Source organism: Clarias gariepinus, chromosome 6 (genome assembly GCF_024256425.1).
Source record: "Clarias gariepinus isolate MV-2021 ecotype Netherlands chromosome 6, CGAR_prim_01v2, whole genome shotgun sequence".
Lineage (NCBI taxonomy): Eukaryota > Metazoa > Chordata > Actinopteri > Siluriformes > Clariidae > Clarias > Clarias gariepinus.
In genome coordinates this window covers 25,763,338-25,788,157 of record NC_071105.1, presented here as the reverse complement: position 1 = coordinate 25,788,157, position 24,820 = coordinate 25,763,338, and the positions used below count along the sequence as shown (strand labels likewise).

Here is a 24,820-nt window from a genome sequence, read left to right as displayed (position 1 = left end):
TTTTTTTTATTATTAATTTATTCTTTATCCCCTTAAGCAATCTGACTCTAAAAACCTGTTCTTAACTTGCTCTATAATGTATGCAGTTATTTTGCTTTTTTTATACTTTCATACTTTTCCATAATTTGCACTACACTGTAACCAAAGCTTGGCAAAATTAAAAAATGGAATTCATGATTATATGCTCTTGCATACTGTAGAACTAATTTTATTATCCGAATTTGCTTCTTCTTTTTTTTTTTTCAATGCAAAACACACAATATAACTGAGTCCCCTGGGATAGGCTTCCCATGACCCTGTACAGAATAAGCAGTACATGAGAATGAGTGAGTGAGAGGCAGTCTTTCATTTTTCTGAAAGAGTCCTCAGTGTTTAAGTCATCCTGAAAATGAATCTCTTATGGGATCCTGGTGTTTGTTTGTATGCTTACACCGTCTCACTGATATTAAAGGACATACAATACTGCAACAACACTACAAATAGTAAAAATCAGTTTTTACTTTTGTTCCTGAAAAAATGCTAGTGATTTGAGGGTTCTCCTGACTCCTGGGACCCACACGAATTAGATTCATTGCAAAATGCATTAGTTATAGCTTTGAACCATGCATTGTATGTCTCTGTTCTGACTTTGTTGTTCCAAGAATTAATAGAGAAAACCAGCAGGTGGAGACCCTCCTCCATCTGTGCACCATTGTAGAAGTAGGCAGTTTTGGGCCCACTTGCCTCCTTAGAGAAGAGGCCAGATGAAACACAATATACACAAATTAGTAAAAAAAAAAAATTGGAGCATAGAATGATCATAATTAATGTTCAATAATATCCTAAAATTATGTTTGATAAATTATGTCGCATTATGTGACCAGTTAATAGAATTTCTTGCTATATTTGTTTGTTTCGAATTTGCAATGAAGCGCAACTTTGTACTTAGCATAGATTTGGTTTAATGTCTGTTTAAAATGAGGTAAAGACTTTATGCTAGCCCTATATAAAGGGTGGCCTGATGGCACAGCAGTTAAACTGAGGTTGAATAATGTTATATTTCCTGCTTTACTCCAGCTGTTGCAGGTGTGTGTGCGTGTGTGTGTGTGTGTGTGTGTGTGTGTATGTTTAGGACAGTCCCACTTTACATGCCTACATGCAGCTCATTTTTCTTTCTTCCCCTTTTCCCAAACCACATTCCATTCATGCTTTTAGGAAACCCTGAAAGCCAACAACCCCTTAGGACATCCTGTAGCTAATAAAGGTTTTGCAGAATCAACGCGGGTGCTGTGGTGTGGAAATAGTTTCAATCCCCCTGTCTCGCTCCGAGAGGGAATACTGACTAGAGGTAAAGATTATGCAATCTCCCTATTACTTCCTTATGAAGCTCGGTCAAGGCGTGGACCAGTCCATGAGTTGTTAGGAGTGTTTTCGTAAAGCGAGCTCCTTCTGAGGACGATTTATTCCGTCTAACTACTGCCTGTTTGGGAAACTAACTTTATTTTGGAAACGAAACTGACTGATATTGCATTTCACATGGATTATTAATGAAAGGAAAAAAGCGCCTGGTGTCTTTACGAGCAGGCTGAGATTTTGTCTCTCGGGGTGTCAGAGGTGCTCTTCAGGTGAGTTGGACTCTCATTTCAAATCACACAGGTTTATACACACACTCTTTTATTAATAATGTCGAGTCAGAGGAACACCACGGGCTCACTTTTTATATACGCACACTTTTTATATAATTTTTTTAAAGGTTTTTACACTGTGTGTTAGTCATGAACAGTTCGTAAAAGAGTCGACTCTGTAATGTGACTCGCGTCAACTAGACGAAACTTTAAAAAAAAAAAAAAAAAAAAACGTATTTTATGGCGTTTTCTTGGCGTGCACTTTGGAAGCCTGTTTTCAGCGTCTGAGCTGTGTGTGAGCTGTGTGTTAGTGTGACTCGTTCATCTTCACAAAGCTTCACTCGCGGTAAGGTTGTATTGGTTTTGTATTTGTTAATTAAACTAAATAAACTTTTAATTCTTCAACTGTCAAATCTGGCCAAAATGCCATCTTCGTGCATGTTTGTGTTTTAAACGCATGTGTCGTGACTTCTGCGGAAAAACTCACTGTCCCACTTCAGGACAAAACGTCAATAGGGCGTTTGAGACTCGGTTCTTATTGGTGAAATGAACCGAATGATCTGAATCAATGGGAATTCCAATTACTAAAGCACGCAGGTTACAGGTAGGCCAAATCCGCTCTGAGGGGCTGATAACCGGTTCAGACTGGTTACAGAAACGCTTGTCGAAATCAAACGGTCACAAATGTAAGAATTCATCTTCTTTTAAATATTCTGTAATGGTACATGGACGCTGATTACAGAAAACCAAGGCAGACAAAATTACCTTTAAGTTTCATTCATGCTATATGCTGTACATACACAATACCTTCTCTCGTGACCTTATACTAATATCTAATACTATATACTAATATCTACTAATTACACATGTCCAATGCTACAGAAAGCTTGCAAAACTTTAAGAATTACAAACACACTACAGGGCCAAAAGCTTGACGGCGTGCCAATAGAAACTGTTTACATTTAATGTACTGTATACATATTTTCTAACTTTTTCTTATTTTTTCTTACCTATTTCCAATGACAATTGTTAAAACGCAATACAAATAAAATAAAATTGTAATAAATTGAATTTTACAATCTACAGTAATATAGTTAAATAATAATAAAAATAATATAAAACATTATTATTATTATTATTATTATTATTGTAATTCTAGAAATATTTAGTTAGATGATTAACATTTGAGATACAATTTACATTTACAAGTTACATTTATTTATTTGCATTTTCATACATGTATACCAATTCTCATTATATCAACAACAACAACAATAATAATAGCAGTAGATGTTTTTAGTTCTTCTTCATCTTATTATTATTAAGAACATAAAACTGCACACAATTTAAAACTAAAAAAAGTGGTATCAAAGTGGTATAATTTTTACTAAAAATAAGTAAAACATTTTTTCATTTCTTTATTTTAATTTATTGTATAATCAAAGTTTTTCATTTTTATTTAATACAAGCTCATGCATGTATTAAATTAGTTTCATCTTTATGAACTTAAAATTCATACATGTGCTAGAGAAGCAGTAAACCAAATATGTAGACACTTTGAAGAAAAAAACAAACTTATTAGATCCATAGAACCATAAGTCTATCAACAGTCTTCCAGCAAATCAACAGTCTTCCAGCAAAAAACATGTAATAATAAACTAAAAATCATGCCTGAGACAATAAAAATTGAATATATATTTATAAATATTATTAAAATAAAACACAGTATTATACTTAAGGAACATTCCTTAAGTAACATGATAGTTTTGTTTATACTAGCGTTAGTACCTGTGCTTGCAGGAAAAGTGTTTCGTTTATACATAGAAATAGGTATAAGGTTAAAGATAAATTTAAGCCGATCAGCTTTGATGTAATGAGTGATATTATTATTTTAGGTTGAAGCCCACGTACATGTCTGCCTGTCTTTCTGTAGAAAGAACTCTCTGTCTAACTTATTAATAAAAAGAATTACAATTTTGTTAGGTTGAGTGTCTTATGTCAATTAAACACACTCCCTGTTTGGTAAACAAAGAGTGAATCACAGGTGAGAAACCAAAAATGTAGATCAGATAAAGATTAAGTCTTTTTTTAAAATGACTCACATAACTGCACATAACTGGTCATAACATTGCTTTTACTCAACATTTAGATCTTACTTATGGACAGACATACAGACAGAAAATGACTGATTTCAGGTCCTCCAATGTACAGTATGAAACGTATATATAAAATTGAAAGAGTGAGTTCTGTCAGTTCTGTGGCAGCAGCACAGTGCATAACATCATGCAGATAATGTACAGGCCAAGAGCTCCGTGCAAATTTTACATACAACAGTCTGTTGAGTTTATTCAGAATTACACAGGGAAAAATCGATCAAAGTGCAGACCCCAACTTATCCTGCAAGTGGGGGTCTGCAGGCTGGAACACATTGTTGATGAGAGAGATCAGAGGAGAATTACTAGACTGGTCTTAGCTGACAGGAAGTCTATAGTAACACGAAGAAAAATCTCAGAAAACAGAAGATTGCAGTTTTATGGGCTGCAATAGCAAATGTCTCACTCAGGTTTCACTTCTGTCAGCCAAGAACAAGAACCTGAAGCTATCATTGATTTATGAGAAACAGACGGTTGAAGACTGGTAATTCCACCCCCCCAAACCTTAGACTTATGACCCCAGCTAACACAAGTACATGGTCTTCTGCTTTTGTAGCCCATTCACTCATGTGTTGTCCCTGCTGAGATGCTTTTCTGCTCATGATGTTTATAAAGAGTGATTATACAGGTATGAGTTACTATATCTTTTCTACCTAAAGCTCTTGGCCTGTATCGGCATAATATTATCCAGTGTGCTGCTCTCTTATGACTGGCTGATTAAATAACTACATGGATTAGCAATTGTATTGTTATACAGTGGTAGTGTTTGTATTAAAATAGATGGTGAGTGGATTACACTGTAATTTTACTGTTTCTTTCTTCTTGCAATATCTTTTGGTTTAAACAGGCTGTGCTTTCTGAGGTATAAGCAAATGCTAATACTAATTATATACATAGCACTGCTCTGTACAGTACTATTCATAATATTACAATAATTATTCTTATACACAATAACAGAATAATCATGTTTCTATTGAGCATATGGCTACAAAAGACAAATGAACTTAAACATTATTCCTTAGCATAAATATGATAATGTGAATTTTAATTGGGCGTATAGTTCAGCTGGAGACAGTGTATACAGTAGTACTGGGGAAATAGTCAGCTTTTATTATTGATAAGAGATCTTTGTTGTGTTAACAATGACATCCTCAACAGCCACCATATCCCCTGAGCACACAAGAGGTTTTGGTATAAATTTAATGAACTGACAAGTCTGTGTCAACACGAGAAGCATTATTATGTGTTTAATCAGATAACCAACAAAATAATCTAACCAGCTTAGTGCTTAATCGCTAGTGCAAAAACATGTGACAGGTTAATAAACTAAATAACCTTTAGAGAGAAAATTAAAAAATCTCCAAACAAAGCAATATTAGAGATGTTTTCTGGCTGAGAGACCTGTAACATCCACAAGTACAGTAAATATAGTTTAATATGGGATGTCCTTATTCTGCCATTTTTCCCCATTCAGAAAATGTAATTTAATTATTCGAAGACATTCATTAATTTCTAATGGGTTTGAGAGTTCTCAATGTCACCACGGAAATTAATTTTACTTTCAAGTTTTGCGAAAGAAATGTTATTCTTATTCAATTGCTAATTTCACTTTAATGCTTGTCCAATTTTATACAGTTACATGTAAAGAATTTCATTCAGCATTATTTATAATTAATTAGTCATTAAGAATTGGCCGTGCAATCTTCCTACAGTAAAAAAGTTTCTTAGAAAAGCAATAAATATCTATTAATATCTAATCCTTTGTGCATTAACAGCTTTTTAAGCAATATTTTAGGTTGTTGTAATAAGATAAATGCATGTATGTGCTGTATTCACATATTCAACAGTTGCCTACTGAAAGTTGCTGAAGTCATGTATATTAAAATCATCACAAATATCACTATTTGTGTAATATTATACATAATTTGATTTTTTACATTTACTGATACATACTGTACTGTATATGTATGTGCAAATAACAAAAGCCATTATTTTATATAGAGTAAACAGGATGATTTTGACAAAAAGTGAGGAAATGTAAGCTTCAGTAGTGACTATTAACCTAAATGTTGTTAGCTTTTAGAATTGTTATATCAATATATGGACAGTGACATTTCTGGCCACTCTGTTTCCTGTCATGTTGGCTTCTAATCAGAAGTTGCATTAAATTATTAGGTTATAAATAAAACTTGTGTTGTGTTGACTTGTGTTTCCTTCCTTTAACTTTGACCTACTGGTTTATTTATAGATCCTGGTGATGATCAAGAGGATTTGAGGAACAGTGACTGTGGTTTTCCTTAAACTGCACAAAGGACAGCAGACACAGAGATGCTATTTAAGGCCTGGGCTTTCTTAGCATGTGTCTGGCTCCAGATCCATGTGACTTCAAATGCTGAAACCTGTCCTGTAGACCAGCGAAAGGCTGTGGATTTTACTGTTTTGTATTCTTCACATCATTTCCAAACTTTAAAGCCCATCCAAAACGTAGTGGTGTACAGAGATTTTCCTGAGGTATATATAGCCTCACAGAACCTGATCGAGGCCCTGGACAGCAATCTTGAGAAGATATGGGAGTTGCGAACTGGTCCTGTTGGCAGTCCAGATTGTCAGACCTGCCACTGTGGTATTACTGATCCAAATGCCTCAGTGGACACAGAAAATCAAGTTCTACTTGTAGACACTTTACCTGTTTTGCCATGGCTGTACATATGTGGGAGCAATCAGTATGGGAGCTGTAGTTTTGTTGAACTTACCGAAAATGAAATACCATCTGAAGTCAAATGTCTTTTTAATAAATCCAGGAACTCACCGACAGATTGTCATGATTGCATAGCTAGTCCTTTAGGCACAAAAGTCAGCATTGTAGATGATGGCCACACATCCTATTTTTTTGTGGCTGCCACTATCAACAGCACAACTGCAAGAGATGGCAGACGTTCTATCTCAGTGCGGCGTCTACTTTCTACAGAAGATGGATTCCATCACGACATCAGGGGCCTGACAGTACTTCCTAAGTTTCAGGATCCATACCCTATTGAATATATTTATACTTTTTCTACCGAGGAATACACATACTTCTTGTCCGTGCAAAGAGAGAACCCATCAGACACAAATTCAGATCTCCAGACTCATCTGGGGAGACTGCCAAATGTTGATAGTGAATCCTGGATGTATCGAGAGGTCATCTTAGAGTGCCACTTCAGGCCCAAACGGAAGAGGAGGAGCTCTGACAATGTTGTGTACAATGTAGCCCAAGCAGCCCATTTCAGCATAGCAGAGAAGAACCTTGCAAATGAACTAGGCATAATGTATGAGAAACAGAATAGTGTCTTGTACATAGTATTTGCTGTTACCAATAAAGAGAGAAATTTTACTCAAAGGTCCGCCCTTTGTGCATTTTCAATAGTGACTGTAAACCAAATTATCAAACAAGGTATGGATGCGTGCTGCAGCAGTAAGTCGGGACGACTCTCCCGGGGCTTGACTCACTTCCAGCCTAGCACTAGTTGTCCTCATGAGGTAAACAGTTATTTTAATTAGTGGTTAAAATTTTTCATTTGACAATGCATATGTGTTTTTTTTATATAATCTCTTCTTGATCTTATAGTCAGTTGTTGATATTTGGAAAAGTAATGTGGAATGCTACATTTACAGTTACACAAATCGAGAGGATAAAATTTTGACTGGTACCAGGAAATGACTCATTTTATTGTTTGTTGAAGTGACTTGGACCTGTGTACACTGATTGCGTTATGATGCCAAACCTTCCCAGCTCTTGTGAATACAAGTTTGAAAACCACTAAAGATTTTTATATTAAATGTATGCAGTCAAGATCTTAAAGAGCTTTGCTTACAGACCTTTTGTACAGGTTTGATGTTCAAACTTATCAGTATTTGATTGTTCTGACAAGTGCAGTATATTACACCTGCTGAGACAGATTATGAGACAGTTTATGGCTTTTAGCTTTTCACGTAACAAGCTAACTTACAGGTCATAAAATCCAACAGCACAGGGAAATGTTAAAGTAAAGGGCGTAATCACGAGTTTAATATTGAGATCTCCACCTGTGTTCATGCAGAGATTTATTTATTTATTTATTTAGCAAATAGACCGTTTCCGTGAATTTTAAGAGTTAGAGACATGCTCTACTTACTGTTTCCCAACTAGTGCAATTGAATAGCATAAAATCATTCACTTTGTATTACAGCACCAAATTTGTCATGTATTCATTTGTTGATCCAGTATTAGTAAATAGCATACCTGCTTTTGGGAAGGGAGCTTTTTAAATAAAACATTCTATTTACCACTTCTCAGTTTATTGTAATTGGCAATGGTAATTAACCCTCCCTTTTAACTGGCCGGTTTTGATTATTGGGGGTTACAAACCCTCATCTCCCCATAAATTTTTTTTATCTAAAACTGGTGATGGATGGTTTTCAGATGAAGGTCTATTTTTTTTTTTTTTTTTTTATAAGAATAGGCAGTAATTTTTTTATTTGTACAGTTGATGGATTGTTTGCATGTTGTTGTTGTTGTTGTTGTTGTTTTAATGTCCATGTGGCAATGTGGCTGGTTGGATCGTTGTACTATAGATAAAAAGATTTTAAAAAGTATCAAGTCATTCTTTAATTTTGTTAGATTATACTTGTTATTTAAATGTTTTACTGTGATTGGCCCAAGGACTAACATTAATAATCAACGTAGTCAATTATCCATCCATACCGCTTAATCCTGTGTAAGGTTGCCAATATTATTAAAAGAAATACTAATATTAGGTTCCATTATATCTTTTCGGGAGAGTTACAGCTTGATTTTTTTCAGCTAGATCCATGTTGTTCTATTAAAAGAAGTACTACACGGTTATGTATAGCACAATTATCCCATATGACACTAAGAGCTAATTAAAATGTAACACATGATGTGTGTTTGTGTGCGGGTGTATCTCCAAAACCACATTCACAGTATCATATTGTATAGCATGTATGGCTTCAGTGGAATACTTCCTATACTGTAGTACAAGCCGTAAAATAAGTGGCAGTGTCATTGTTTATATATGCCCTGTTCTCACCTTATGGGGTTTATGACTCTAGAAGAGTTGAAAAGTAGCCAGCTGGAATCTGTGGACTTCCTGTTATCCAGTGCCTTTATCCTGTTTTAGGGGCCATCATCCAACTGGCTCGAATGTGAAATTTATCCATGTTTTCGATCTCAGGGTTTTTCTCTCCGTTGTTTATTCATGTAATGCTATTAGAATATTAAACATTGTTATTGTTTACTTGCATCTAAAATATCTCATTTAATATGGTACATACAGTACATGAACAAAAATGCGCAGGCTTATGTTTCTTTAATTTTTTGTTTTTCCACCGAATGATAATTGGGACATGTGTTAGTTTAGAAACTGTTGCTGTCTTGGGAGGTTGTGCAAGTTTTTACTGTTGTGTAATCATCATTAAATTACCATACATTACAGAATAGGCTAGTCAAGGCAACTTGCAGCAAAGGATTTGTTCATGATAATAATATTCAGTATGTTCTAAAAAAAAACTGATATTAGATTTTTGGGGGCTGATATGATTTTTTTTTTACCCATTTATCTCCCATGTTTTCTTGAAGGGAAAGGATAGACAGATCTGTGAAGCTATACCCACCATGGTGGCTACTCCTTACTCCAGAGCAGACTTCTTCAGTGGGCAAATGACAGACATACTCACCTCCATTTTGGTTACCAGTATTGGTAATGACACTATAGCACATATTGGGACTGAGCGTGGAAGACTGCTTCAGGTGATCACTCAATCATTGCTTCAGAAGTGGAAAGTCCTCTAATTTCATGTGTAATACCATTGTGAATGAATTTGTATTTGTCTTCATGCAGGTGATTCTGACTAAGTCAAGCCCTCTTGTTTTTGCTAACTACTCTCTTGTGGAAGAGGAAGAGAAAGTGTCCCGCATTGCTGCTGTACAGTCTGAGGAATCTTTGCTCTTCGTGATTGGAAACAAGGTCCCATTTCTCACTTTCTCCTTCATTTTATCTTGTGAAAACCTCACAATACTAAGGTCATGCTGTTCAAGTCTCTTTGTCTATCTCTTCCTCTCTGTTTTGCATTCTCATTGTTGTGGACCCTGACTGATTAAACAGGATTTGTAACTACTTTGTATGTAATTTGACTAACTTGCAAGCAAGAATCAAAGAGAAATGACTAAGGTTGTAATATTTCCATCTAAATATTTGCAGTATCTATGTGACTAACACATCTGTAAAGGTCAATATGCAATGTTTTCTGTTCTGCTTCACCTGTAAACCTCTGCCTAATACATCCTGTTTCTTTCCTATTTTTTTACACTCTTTCCCTAAGTTTTGTTTATAAGGTACTGTATTTTGTCCTTTGCGAAAATGTATGTAAATGTTTGTAGCACTGTCTCTGTGTGTCTGTGTTTATGTGTGTAGCTGGTGACTGTGTCTCCTCATGGACCTGGATGCAGACATCTGCTAACTTGTTCAGAGTGTATGCAGGCTCCTCGCTTTATGGGCTGCGGATGGTGTAATGGGGTCTGCTCAAAAGCGACTGAGTGCCAGGGCCAGTGGAATAGTAACACTTGCCCTCCGTTTATCACCAAGGTGATTCATAATTCTAAGTTTTACACCAGTGCAAAATCTACAATGCTAAAATTGCAGGAACTTATTGGACAGATTTAAACTGATGTTGCAATGGTAGCTGATGACGTTGTCTAAAATTCAGTGTCTGTTTGGATTTGGAACAAACATATAAGAGTCCTGTCAAAACAACTTGGTTGTTGATTTAGTCATGTTAATGTCACACATTCATTGCTCACTCTGGAAAATGAAAAGAGACACAAAAAACATGACATAAATCCTAATTAATTACAGAATGGAATTGGATACATTTGTGCGTAAATATTGTGCTGTCAATATATGGTACATTATATAGTGGCATAGGTAATTAAAAATCCACATCAATGGCTACATTAATTCATGTTTAATTTTTAGTATAAACCGTCCGAAAAGTGTCCAAGTGTTCAGAGTAAAAAGGCAGTATTAAAAAGGCCGTATTTTAAATTAAAATGATGAACATGTTCTGTTTTTGTAGCTTCTTTTCTCATGTGGTCTCACACACATACAGTACAAATGCAGATATTTAACTGGAATTAGTGGTGACACTGGGTAGGAATATTGAGTGGAATACTGGACTACTCATTGGCTGGAAGGGTCATGCTGTCCTTAGCCAGGAGACATGTTCTCATTTGGGACGGGAAAAGTTGTTGTCATTTGGGGAAGGGAACCATCATCTCATCGAATAGGAGGGAATCATGTTGTCATTGAGGGAATGGAATCATGTCAAGTGAGTGGAAAGAAATCTAATTTTCACTTGGTGGCTAAGAATCATGCTGTTATTGTATAAGAGGGAACCATATTGTTATTGCATTGCAAAGAATCCTGGGCCTGTTGACTAGGAGTAAATCACGCTCTCAAATGCCTATGTATACACTCACTGGCCACTTCATTAGGTATGGTTAACAGCTCTTTAACACAAATATATAATCAGCCAATCACATGCCAGCATTGCATTGCACTCAGTGCATTTAGGCATGTAGACATGGTGAAGACAATCTGCTGAGGGTTAAACTGAGAATCAGAATGGGGGGAAAATTGTGATTTAAGTGACTGAATGTGGTTGTATGGTTGTTGCCAGATGGGCTGACCTGAGTATTTCTACTGCTGATCTACAGGAATTTTTATGCACAACCATCTCTAGGGTTTACAGAGAATGCCTAAGTGAAAATATCCTGTGCGTGTCAGTTCTCTCAGTGAAATTTTTTGATGGCAGAAATCAGAGAAAGGCAACAGTAACTCAAATAACACTTTGTTATAACAAAGGTATGCTGAAGAGTATATATAAATACATCACACATTGAACCTTGAAGCAGATGGGGTACAGCAGCAGAAGACCACACCAGGTGCCACTCTGTCAGCTAAGAACAGGAAACTGAGTCTACAGTTCACATAGGCTCACCAAATATTCTACATTGTAACAGTGGAAGAATGTTGCCTGGTCTAATAAGTCTTGATTTATAATTTGGATGTTAGGGTCATGTTGGTATGGTATAAAGAACATGAAAGCATACATCGATCCCGCCCTGTACGGTTAAGGCTGCTGGTGGTGTAATGCTGTCTGAGATATTTTCTTGGCACACTTTGGCCACTTCAGACACTCCATGTCACATATCTAAAATCCTCTTAAACTGGTTACTTGAACATGACATTGAGTTTATTGTACTGAAATGTCACTAGATCTCAATCCAGTAGAGCACCTTTGGGATGTGGTGGAATGGGGGATTCACATCATGGAAGTGAGGCCAACAAATCTGTAGCAAATGTGTGATGCAATTCATTTGAACCAAAATCTTTAAAGAGTATTTTAGTACCTTTTAAATCTATTCAATAAATTAAGGTAGATCTAAAACCAGTACCATCATGGTCTACCTAATAAAGAGGGGCAGGGCTCGAAATTTACACTATTTTTATTATTTATTTTTTTTTTCAGTTAAAGCTATTTAATTTTGAATTCAGAGGATGGACATTGATTGTCTTTTGGATTCTAAATCATGATGTTTTGGTTTTCACTTAACTACTCATTACTTATTTGTCTAGTTATTATGTCTTTACCAATTTTCTCCCATGCCTGTTTAGTTTTTTCCAAACACTGCACCACCTGATGGTGAAACAGAGCTCACGCTGTGTGGCTGGGATTTACAGTCTCCTCTAAAATCTACGATCTCTACATCTACTCACCAAGTCAGTGTGGGACAGACCAACTGCTCCATAATACCCCAAAAGAGTAATAGTACCCAGTGAGTAGCACACACATACGCAAACATACATACATGTACGCACAACAGTGAATTCACATCCTTTTTTTGTTTTTAGATTGGTATGCAGGATTCTGCCTCTGGTCACAGATGTGTCGCAAGATGTGGAGATTAATGTTAACGTGAATGAGGAGAGAACAAAGCTTGGTTACTACATCTCTGGACAGGCACACATGCAAGGCTTCAGCTTTGTGGTAAGGAGAGGCTTGTTTAAGGCTATGTAACCCAAACCATACAAAATGTAATAGAAAGTAGAGTTAAACCTTGGATTGCAAGCTTAATTTGTTCTGTAAGCGTGTTCATAAAGTATATCAAAGCGTTCGTATATCAAAGTGAATTTCCCCATAAGAAATAGTGGAAACTCCAATGATTACCCACAATCCTGCGAGAGAAAAGAACGATTGCCTCAGCTGTGATCACATGACGCTTAAGAGACAAAGCACATCCATACAACTCATATGTCAAGATCTCGCTTGTATATCAAGTTAAAAATAATTTAATAAATTTTGCTCGTCTTGCGAAATGCTCGCAGACCAATTAACTTGTAATCCAAGGGTCCACTGTACATTTAGCAGAATTTATATCCACTGTGCTATTGTGTGTTAAAAACACACACGCGCACAAACAGTTTACAAATCTCATGTTTAGACACCAGTTGTCATTGATATCAGCCCTATCATTGGGCCCATGACTGGAGGCACCAGGATTACACTCTCAGGAAAACACCTGGATGCTGGACAGACAAGAACAGTCCGTATGGGTGAAAAGATCTGCCCCATTGAAAGGTAATACAGTATGTTTGTAGTCATGGAATAAACCTTGCTCTTGGCCTTCTATCATGAAAAGGATTTTTCATTGAAAGTTTTTATTTTCAGCACATTAAACAACGGGACCTGGTCCTCTGTAGTCTTTGTGTCTGAGGGAGTGGAGGATCTGAAAGAGGTGAATGTGACACTTCTAATCGACCAGTCGGTTATATCTGGGACCAAACAGTTCAGCTATAGTGAGAGTCCTAAAGTGTATGAACTGAAACCTACCTGTGGTTTCAGCAGGTAAGACCCAGAATAATATTATGCCTTTATGTATGTGAATTTTGCTAGTGTATGTGCTGTCATAGCTTATAATTTCTTATAAATTTATATCCACTGTGCTATTGTGTGTTAAAAACACACACGCGCATAAACAGTTTACAAATCTCATGTTTAGACACCAGTTGTCATTGATATAAGATGTTTATTGCTGATCTGGCTGTAATTTTGGGAGACTCCCATATACTCTCATGCAGTGTGGTCAGTTCTTGCCAAGTTACATAGAATAATAAAGAGAATATAGATAAACATACAGTATTATGCTAAAGTTTGGTCACCCCTTGATAAGTAACAGATTTTGGTGACATTGATGCATAGTTACTTCTTATGCCATAAATTGAACCAAAAAGTAAAATAAAAACATTATTATGGCACTGTGCAAAAGTTTGGGCACCCTACATAATTAGTACTTGTAAAAAATTGTTAATAAGTTTTGTGATAATAACTCAATTCCACAAGTGTGAAATAAATGTTGAAATCTTATTTTAATATACTATATAATAATGTTATTATTATATATACAGTGGTGTGAAAAAGTATTTGCCCTGATTTCTTTCTTTTCCTTTTTTTTTTTTTTGCATATTTGTCACACTTGTCACAGTTGGTTCAGGTCATCAAACAAATTTTAATATTACACAAAATAACCCAAGTAAACAAAAAATTTAGTTTTTAAATTATGATTTAATGTATTATGGGGAAAAGCTGTCCAAACCTGCCTGTCCCTATGTGAAAGTCTGTCACCTCCCTCTTGCTAAATCATGAATGAACTGCAATTAGCTTTTGGAAAGCTGAGTTTAATTTACTTGCTACACCCAGCCTTGGTTACTGCCAGACATCTTGTTGAATTAAAAAATCTTTTAAAAAGAACCTGTCTGACAAAGTTAAACATGCTAAAAGATCTCACATCATGCCGGAATCTAAAGAAATTCAAGAACAAATAGGAAACAAAGAAATTGACATGTACTGTATTAGTGTGGAAAGGGTTACGAAGCTATTTCTAAGTATTTGCAACTCCAGCAAAACACAGGAAGAGCCATTATCCATAAATGGAATAAACTTGGAACAGTTCTGAACCTTCCCAGGAGTGGCCAGCCCACCAGGAATTAGTCCAAAAGCACAACAACTAATCTAGGACAACAACATCTTGCATTTCATAAGAAGAACATTATACCAACAGCCAAACGTGGTGATATTGTGATGGTCTGGAGCTTTAGGACATGAACGATTTGCCATAATTGATGGAACCATTGTGTGCTCTACCAAAAAATCCTGAAGGAGAGGGGACAAAATTAAAAGTAAGAAAAACTCACCAAAAAGCAAAGAAAATAGAATTTTAGCACCTTTTGTTCCCTAAAAAGAAAAGGTGAAGTCCTAAACCAGCAACAGAGAATAATATAAAACAGAACAAAGTCTGGGAACATGGCTTGAGCTTAAGTAGAAATGCACAATAAGAATTTAAAAATCTAAAATTAAATTAAAAACAGATGAACAAAGTAATGGCAGGATGTGGAGACAAAACCAAAACCAAAACAAACTTAATCACTTAAGTGATTCTTGCCATGGGATCCAATATGATGGGCAACAATGATAATATTGCATGTAATTATACTTACAAAACTAATTTTCACTCATATACTGTACAGTATATTGTACACTATTTGGCCAAAAGTGTGGATGGCTGGCCATCACAAACAACACACATCCACCTTTTAAACAACTCATCTTTATATTTGTTCCCAATAATTTTTGTCTCCCTTTTCTTCAATAATAATCTCCACTATTTTGTGAGGGCATTCCATGGTCCATGGAGCATGGTAATGGGGATTTGTGCTGATTCAGCCAACATTGGTGAGGTCGGGTACTGATGTCAGCAAGGAAAACTGGTCTGATTCAGCATTACAATTTAAGGGGAAGGTTTTCTGTGGGGTTAAGGTCAGGGCTATCGGTAGACCACGGAAGTTCTTCCATACTAACCCTCGCAAAATAGTGAAGTCATGTCATTTTGAAACTTTTGGAATATTGAAGTTCTAGTGTACTGAAATGATAGGGCTACAGGTTGGGGAAAAACATATGGGTGTGATGTTTAAGTGTCCACAAAGAGTTTAAGGTCTTTAAATATGTGTTTTGGCTGTATTTTTATGCAGAGGTTCCAAAATCATCATAGTGGGGGAAAATCTGGACACTGTATCTCAGACCACAATTTATTACAAACCCAAGAACTCTGACCAAGTAGAAAAAAGTGTAAGTGTTTTATTATTATATTGTGTGTTTTATATAAAGTTCTGTGTATGCTGCAACCAATTCTGACACTGAAATTCCTGAAATTCCTTAGGTGTGTGCAGGTCCTGTAAGCCCAACACAGATGGAGTGTGTGACTCCAGCATGTGAGGATAATTCAGAAGGTGTCCTCTCAGTGGATATGGATGGAGCTAAAAATCTTATTTCTCTTTCTTTTAAATGCCACCCCAATGGCAAGCCAATCCCTTTCGAATATGACAACAACCTGCTTCTACTTGAACCTGGGAAGGACAGAGTCTCACTTCATGTGTGTCTGAAATTGCATCTGTTTTCCTTTTATGAATGTTAATTAAATTATGCAGCAATCAATACTGATATGGTATTAGCATTATTTAAGTGTATTCATTGAGAGTGCTTATAACTGATTGTCATTGTGGTTATTTACCTCAGCATGAGAAACTGAACTCAGTAAGCGAATGCATGGACATCACTATGACAGTAAACGGTGTGAACTGCAATGCTCGCGTTCGGGAAAGTGACCTTTTCTGCAGAATCCCTAAAGATATGCAAATCCCCAAGAACGGGGTACCTGTCCAGGTAAAAGAACCAACTTCAGCTGCTATTTTTTTTCTGCTGTATTTAGAATTAATTTTCTCTTTACTGCTTAGCAACAGATGTCCCATTGACTTTGGTTTCATCTATTCCATTTACATCAGTGCAGCTATAAGGGTTGTAAATGTCCTAGCTGAAGTATTAGCAATGTAAACAGTATGTATGGCAATATCCTTTGTTGGATTTATATTTAAGCCATTTCAATCTAATTTCCCAACATTATTTTTACATATAAATTTGTATTCAAGTAGTTAGTAACTGAAATTGGACCAGTTGGTTCAGTCTGTGCAAAATGTAAGGATTAGCCTGGTTTGTGTTACTTTCATTCAGGTAAATTCAAGCTAGAGCAAAACAAATGATGAAACAAATAAAATAAAGCGAAACAAATAATTCTTCTCATTATTCCAGGTGTCAGTAAATGGGGAGATATATGACGTTGGCCGGGTAGCATATTCCAGTAGCAACCACACTGTTGGCATCGTCTTGGGTATTCTTGCAGCACTGGTTGCAGGGGCTGCTTTAGCCTTCATAGTAATGACCCAACTGCGCAAGCGGAAGAAAGGTGAGGCTATATAATTGATAACTACGAACAAATTTTAGGTTAATCATGTTTAAATCCTCAGCAGCCTTGTAAACAGAAGTGGCAGAAGGACACAAACTCAATACTTAAGTAAAAGAACAAGGACTTGAGTAAAAATGTTCTCCTCTACAACAAAAAATGCAACTTCATTTTTTTGTTTATTCAAGTAGAAGTGCGGTATTCACCAAAATATACAGTACTGAAACATGCGCATATTAAACGGGCACTGCTCCAGCCACAAAAAAAAACCCACGTGTTTGTTCTGGGATATTTTTGAGAATCTGCATTAACGATATGAACACTGTCTACAGAGAGGCACTGCACACACTTCGAACACTTACATTACACATGCTGTGTTAAGTAAACAGGCTAATAGATTACTAAACTATAATAACCTCACAGCTAATAAACTCACAGATGACAAGGTAATATCAATCGTCTTTTCATTTCAGCACTGCATATTTTGGCGCATACTGGACTAAGTACATTCTTTATTCATTATTATAAAGTACTCCCCAAACAAACAGATTATTAAAATATGCAGTTACTGATAAACAGTATTTGAAAGTATTTGAAAAAAAAAATCTAATGAAGTTGATGCCATTAATAGCATAAATGTACAAGTACAAGAGATTTGTCTTCTGAATCAATCTAAAATGTTATTTTTTTACAATCACGAAAGTATAAATTAAAATTATATTATAAAATATATTATTATTATAAAATATTATGTTTTTTATTTACTTTTTTTGTGATTGTAATCTTAAAAGAAACAAGTATCTATTTAAAATGTAGTGAGTTAAATACAGGTTTTTCTTAAAAAATGTATTGGGTATAAGAAAAAAGTATTAAATATGCAAAATACTTAAGTAAAGTATAGATATGCAAAAAAATCTTATGATGTGCATGATGTGAAATACTAATTCTCTACTGAGAATATCTTGTCATTATAAATCTACCTTAGCCATCTAGTATCTAAACAAAATTTTTTAATGAAATGCCGAAATACAAGTCCGAAAGACAAAGAAGGGCTGCTTGTGACCCATGATTTTAAGAGTTCATGTTGGAACAAAATACGACTTATTGGAATCATCTAGCTAGAAAAGTTAGTCAAGTTAGCATGTTTGCTCTGTATCTTTAATTCTTCATAATCATAATTCTTTATGAAATCTGCATGAATTATTTTCTCTTGTTTTATATTCTCTACGTAATATTCGACTGCCTTTAGCTTTAATTATGGTGTCCAATGTGAGATCATGGACTGGAAACTCGTGTACATTCAGGCCATCAGCTGATTTCATTTTATTGCTACATGACATTGCTGAGCCTAGACCTGACCAGTGGGCACCCATTACTCTGGAATAGGGTCAATCTGGACTCATTAAACCACTTGATCTTTTTCCATTGCTCCAAAGTCCAGGCTTTATGCTTCCTAGAATTTTTTTTTTCTGATTAAGTTTTTAATCAGACAATACACAAAGAAGTGGTTTTCTTATGTCCACACAGCTGTTTAATTTCAATTCTGTGAGTTCATATCATATTGTGTGTGGATATTTATTTATTTATTTATTCATTTATTTATTTATTTATTTATTTGTGTGTATGTATGTATGTATGATGAAACTTCATCAAGCATTTAAAGCCATCATGATTTTTTTCCAACCACATTTTTCACTTTGCTTGATGCAGGCCAATAATTTAACCCTTCTGTGACTTTATTTAACCAGAAAGTTTTTAAAAAACCTGCACAAAATATAATGCCAATATTAATTGTTATCTAACATTTGTAGCTATGCAGGCAGAGTTTCGATTGTCGATGTTGTCCACTCGCACTGGAGAACTGTCACCTGTGGGAGATTACAGACGAGGTAAAGTAGAAATTATTATGATGCTCATTTAGATCTCTTTCTACACCTTATAAAGAATTGTACAATTCAGTGCTAAAGCTATTGTTTAATTTAATTTTCATAATATATATAATAATAAAATATGTAGGGATCTTTTTGGCATGAGAGTAAGGTTTATAAAGATGTCAACCTTAACATAACTGTACATATTTTTCTCTGTAATTTAGAAATGTCCATTGGTACGTCACATGGGTCAGGCATGGCATTCCCAGGGCTGATGTATGCCAGTGGTGTAGACCCTGCTGTTGCTCCCCTTATGTCACCTCAAATTATCTCACTGTCGAACCTGAGGCCTGAGCTGCTGGAGGAGGTAAAGGATGTTCTGATCCCTCCTGAGCAGCTCAGCATCCAGCATGATGACATCATTGGCAAAGGTACATGTCGATACACCTGTATGTTGCATTTTATGTCCTTTCTTTCTAGTTTTTCTAGTGCTATTTATTCATCATCCTTTCATACAAACCCTATCTTTATTTGACATTCTCTTCTATTTTCTTACTCATCTGATCTCTGCAGGTCATTTTGGAACTGTTTATCATGGCCACCTTAAAGACAGCGACAATCATGAAATTCACTGTGCTGTGAAGTCATTAAACAGTAAGACCTATAATTATACTTGTTTTTATTCGTTTAACTGTAGGTTTCAAAATCATGTAATTTCATGTCATTATGACAGCATAATGTAAGACACATGACAGAGTGTATTTCCCACAGTAAATCTCCATTATTACGAATAAAACAACTATTATCTATTAATACTATGGTAAAAGTGATAATGCACAATTTAACACAGTCAATCTTTCATTAATTTATTAATATTAGACAGGTAATAGAGTACGTTTTGGATAGTGGATTATTAGTGATATTGTACAGTACAGGATATAAAAGATTTTGCTCTGCATTGACAGGGATTACAGATTTGGAAGAGGTGGAACTTTTCTTGAAAGAGGGCATCCTGATGAAAGCCTTTCACCACCCTCATGTTCTCTCACTGCTTGGTATCCTGTTACCTGCTGATGGCCTTCCCCTTGTGGTCCTGCCGTACATGAAACACGGAGACCTCAGACACTTTATCCGCTCTAAAACAAGGGTAGGAATGGCTAGGTTTTTTTTTATTTTATTATTCTTTATTAAACTTTTCCATTCAGGCACAGAAGGAATATATATTAACAGCAAACATGGATAGTTTTAGGTTAAAGCAAGTATTAAAATTGAAATATTGTGTGTGTGTGTTTATATATATATAAAGTTATATATTGAAATATGTTAGTCTTAGTCTTAGTGCTGTGTGTGGTAGTGATTCAAATCCAGGTGTATGCAGTTAGTAACTGGGTACATTGGGGGGTTGGGTCGGTTTCCTCCATATAGGTAGTAGGGTTTACTGTAAGGTAACAAAAAATAAAAAACAGATGAAGTAGGTAGATGAACTGGGCACTAAAGTATATACATCGACTGATAATTGTCCTGTAACTCTGTGGCCTGTAAGGGTTTTGTGCACGAAGTCCTACCCTATTCTAAAAGCAGCATAAAAACGCAAGCCAGACTGAATTTTGCAAGTGATCAGCATTTTGAATGTGTTTTTTCCGGTAACTTAAAACAAAAGCTGACCAGTTTGGCAATAGTGTGGAAACATTCTTTCAATCTAACCTTTCAATCTTTTACCACCTAATAAAATTGGTTTAAGACAACAAAGTAAAAACATGGCCTGTAAGGTAGTACTGTGCATAAGTCTTAAGCCACCCCTTATTTTGACATATTGAAGAAACAGGAACAAATGTTTTACTGCAACAGACTGCAAAGTGTTTAAAGATTAAAACTGAATGATTAATTCTGAATAAGGAGACCCACAGAGGATGCACAAGTTGCACCAGAGGAATGAGGAAAGCATTTGATTCAAGTTCAAGCAATTAAAAAAACATCAGCAATAAATACTAACAAACGTGTACATAAACATTTAACCCAACGATAATACTTCTATAAACTATGCTATAATCTATTAAACCTGAAATGAATCTGTCTCTTCTGTAGTGTAAATAAAGTGGATACCCTTATTGACTTAACATTGGCATGTAAACATGGAATGTAACATGTATGTAAACATTTGGGCTTACAGTAACTGTACATAGAGATACATGCAAAACAGAAAGACATACAGTGTATGTTTAGGAATGTCTAAAAGTATAAAGTATAACTTTTTACAGTTTTGCCTGTTTTATTTCTGGTTTACGCATACAATATGTACAGCTGTACTATGATTAAAGCAAAGAGGGTGTCCTGGGTCCAATTTTGTTTAACATACAGTATATATCAAGATTTATATTTATGCATTTGGCATACACTCCTATCCAGATCAACTTACAAAAGTGCTTTAGTTTCCATCATTGGAATGATCCTTACACTGGTTACTTGGTTACTAACTATGAACTATCAGTGAAACACTATTTTTTTGAATAACCCAAGTACTGAAGGACAAAAAAATTATATGCTTTTGTTTTAGAATCCCACAGTAAAGGACCTGATAGGATTTGGGCTTCAGGTTGCTAAGGGAATGGAGTATTTAGCACAAAAGAAGTTTGTGCACAGGGATCTAGCAGCACGAAACTGCATGTGAGTATCTATTTTTATTTCCAATGTTGTAATGAGAAACACTGTTTAGTAAAAAGCAACTGGTATAAATTAGGTGCTCTTTAGGCTGCTGGTTTAAAACATTAAAAATATCTGAAAAATACCTTTAAATTAAAACCAGAAGTTTATTTTGTTTTTTAAATAGGAACTTTTGCATGCATTCTGAGTTTGATTCTGCAGATACTAATATAGTTGCAAAGTTTTTATGTATAGTGTAAATAGGATCTAAAATATAATCATTAAACATAAGCACAATTCATATTAAAAATAAAATTCTTTATATATAAAATACTAATTTTATTTTACATTATAATCACTTTTGAATCGTGCTTGTGTTTAAAAATTTTAAATGGTGTTTGTCTTAATGTATGTGTGTGTCTAATGCACATGGTCAGAAATGCTTGTGTCTCGTTGTCTTGTTAAGACAACTTTATAGATTATCCTGGTATGTTTTTACCTGACTGTTTTCTAACCACTTCTGACGATTGATATTCAATTATAGTCACAAAATTACACCTTTATCATTAATTTTGATTTGTCAATCAACCACAGGGACATTCTACTGTTTTTCTTTTTTTCAGACCAGAATATCTGCATCATGTGTTCATTTGATCACACTACCCAATTAAAGTAAAGAAATGATGAAACTAGTTGTAGAGTGGATGACATTAAACAGACATAGAGTATTGTTGAGCTACATGTCTAAATAATTTTGATGTCTTTCAAAATTATTGTTCCAGGCTGGATGAGACGTTTACAGTCAAGGTGGCTGACTTTGGCATGGCACGGGACATCTTGGATAAAGAGTATTACAGCATTCAAGACCATAAAAGAGCCAAACTTCCTATCAAATGGATGGCCATAGAGAGTTTACAGACTCAAAAATTTACCACCAAATCTGACGTGGTCAGTAACTGTAATGGTTTAGTAAAAAGTTGTTAGAAGTGCACTGGTTCAATGCTTCTGTAAATATGTTTACAATATAGTGATAATCTTATCTTACATGACCAACATTATGTCAATTTAAATGATGACACTTTTTTCTGGTGTGTTCTTTAGTGGTCATTTGGTGTGTTAATGTGGGAGATGCTGACCAGAGGGGCGAGTCCATATCCCGATGTTGACCCTTATGATATGACACAGTATCTATTACAGGGACGGCGACTGCCACAGCCTCAGTACTGCCTTGACTCCCTGTAAGAGAACATTGAAGTCTGCTATTATAACTGTTCATAATGATTTAACTGTTCATCCAAATGTTTATATACAGTATGTAATTTACATTAAACTGCTTTCTTCCGCTGCTACTTATTATTGTTCTGTTATTAACTTTAGCTTTTAACTTGTAATGTAGCTGTTTTGACTTTAGTTCAGGGTAGGATTAAAGGTCAGATTGTATTTTTATACTTTAAGCAGTTATTTCCATGTATCTCTCCGTAACATCCTTCTATTATGTTTACATAAAGTCCGTTATACTGGTTCTGTGTAAAGTGTTATTTTTTTGGATGACTGCAGGTGGTGTATCCTGTTGCAGTGCTGGAATCCTGAGCCTGATTTCAGGCCAACTTTCTCCATGCTGGTGAAGAATTTGCAGGAGATTCACTCAATGTTGGAAGGAGAACACTATGTTAACCTTCAAGTGAATTATGTGAACCTGGAGCGAGGACGTCCGTACCCCTCTATTGCTTTTGCCTCTCCGTCACTGCCCGAGAGCCACAGCACTGAAACACTGGATAGGTTGGAGAATAGTGGAGAAACTTAATTTTCAGCCAACATCGCTGAAGGGATCATTTAACGACGCTTGTGGAATGTATGAAACAATGTGTCATTTGGACAGATTTTGAGGCATCCAGCAGTGTGTCAGTTTTCAGTATGGAGTTACTACTTGGCCAGAAGTATTAAATATAATCCAATGAAATGCCACAGTCACTTGAGTAGGTGTGGCTAATCTTAAAAGGACATTACTCCAAATTTTAACTGACCATTAAACGTTTATTTTATTAGACGTTAATTTATTATTAATTAAATGAAAATTAAGGATGTACTAGGAAGTGAAATTAAAAACTCTGTTGAAAAAGAAAATGATAGAAACAATAGTTAAGGGAGCTTATAATTTTCTTTTTCTTTTGTAAGTTAGAATTACTTCTTACTTAGTTTAATTCTTAAAGATTTTGATGTTCAGGGTTTTTATAAAATATATATTTTTTGTTGTGTAAATTTTTGACTGTAGCTTCCAAAGAGTTTTCACATTACAGTAACATCACATACATGAGCCATCACACTGAGCATGACACTGGAATATGGTACCACATTTATTCTCAGGTTTGCTCTAGTCCTTCTGGACTAGGTGTTTACTGTGTTGAAAAGACATGTAATGCTGTTTTGCACTGAACAGTAGATTATTTTTGTATTTTACAGTAGCATTTAATTGTTACTTGTTTTCTGACTGAGTTTGAACAAATGTCTTACATACTGTATTTCTCATCATATTGTTTTAATTACACATGCAAGGAATGTTAACAAAGATTTTATGTTGATTGAATGTAGATGTACTGTATATAGCAATTATGTCATACTGAAACAGTTACATAACCCTGATGTTTACGCAATGTTCTTATCATATTCTATTTACACAATGAAACCAGACAGTTCTGATTATCCAATAACTTGGTCTTGATTACATATGTTTCTAATGAATTACCTGAAAACATGACCAAATTAAAATAAGCTTGCCAAATTATGTATGATTATTTAGGGTTATTAATTTCTTTAAACAAATCGTACATTTCATGTTATGACTAAACGTTTCACGTTTATTTTGCCAAATTCAGAGGCAGTTAAAAAAAAAATTAAACAGCCTGAAAGATTCCAGGAATTGATGTAATGACTTTTAAAGGCTAGACACTGGAATTAAGAGCATGGAAAAATTTTAAAATACAAGCAGTTCAGCCATGATCTCAGAAAAACAGGAAGACTTTTCCAACAACTAAAGGTACTACAAGCATTTGTACAATCACGCATAAGTCAGAAAAGGAGCACAAATGAACCCCTATGGATAAACAAACTTTGGTCTAAAATATTCATCTAAACCCAGGCCTACACCAAGGGGTCTGGATTTGG

At 35.2% G+C, this 24,820-nt stretch overlaps 1 protein-coding gene across 1 annotated transcript; it reads left to right on the top strand.

Annotated features, from left to right (window-relative positions):
* Positions 1-1,206: 1,206 nt before the first annotated feature.
* Positions 1,207-24,440, top strand: mst1ra (macrophage stimulating 1 receptor a). The gene is made up of 21 exons (XM_053498930.1): positions 1,207-1,604; positions 6,006-7,276; positions 9,375-9,545; positions 9,637-9,762; positions 10,210-10,380; positions 12,472-12,632; positions 12,709-12,844; positions 13,299-13,435; positions 13,526-13,702; positions 15,883-15,979; positions 16,071-16,283; positions 16,427-16,573; positions 16,997-17,150; positions 18,959-19,036; positions 19,243-19,449; positions 19,592-19,672; positions 19,984-20,165; positions 21,573-21,682; positions 22,441-22,606; positions 22,760-22,896; positions 23,216-24,440. Exons 2-21 carry the CDS (start codon positions 6,086-6,088, stop codon positions 23,460-23,462), a joined length of 4,089 nt encoding a protein of 1,362 aa, XP_053354905.1. The 5' UTR covers positions 1,207-1,604; positions 6,006-6,085; the 3' UTR covers positions 23,463-24,440.
* Positions 24,441-24,820: the final 380 nt, after the last annotated feature.

Bases quoted from the DNA above. Each gene is read 5' to 3' on its own strand.
- mst1ra (XM_053498930.1), top strand. From the start codon at position 6,086: ATGCTATTTAAGGCCTGGGCTTTCTTAGCATGTGTCTGGCTCCAGATC. The intron at 16,574-16,996 runs GTAAAAGAACCA...TCATTATTCCAG, and splicing joins AGAACGGGGTACCTGTCCAG to GTGTCAGTAAATGGGGAGAT. The intron at 19,673-19,983 runs GTAAGACCTATA...CTGCATTGACAG, and splicing joins TGCTGTGAAGTCATTAAACA to GGATTACAGATTTGGAAGAG.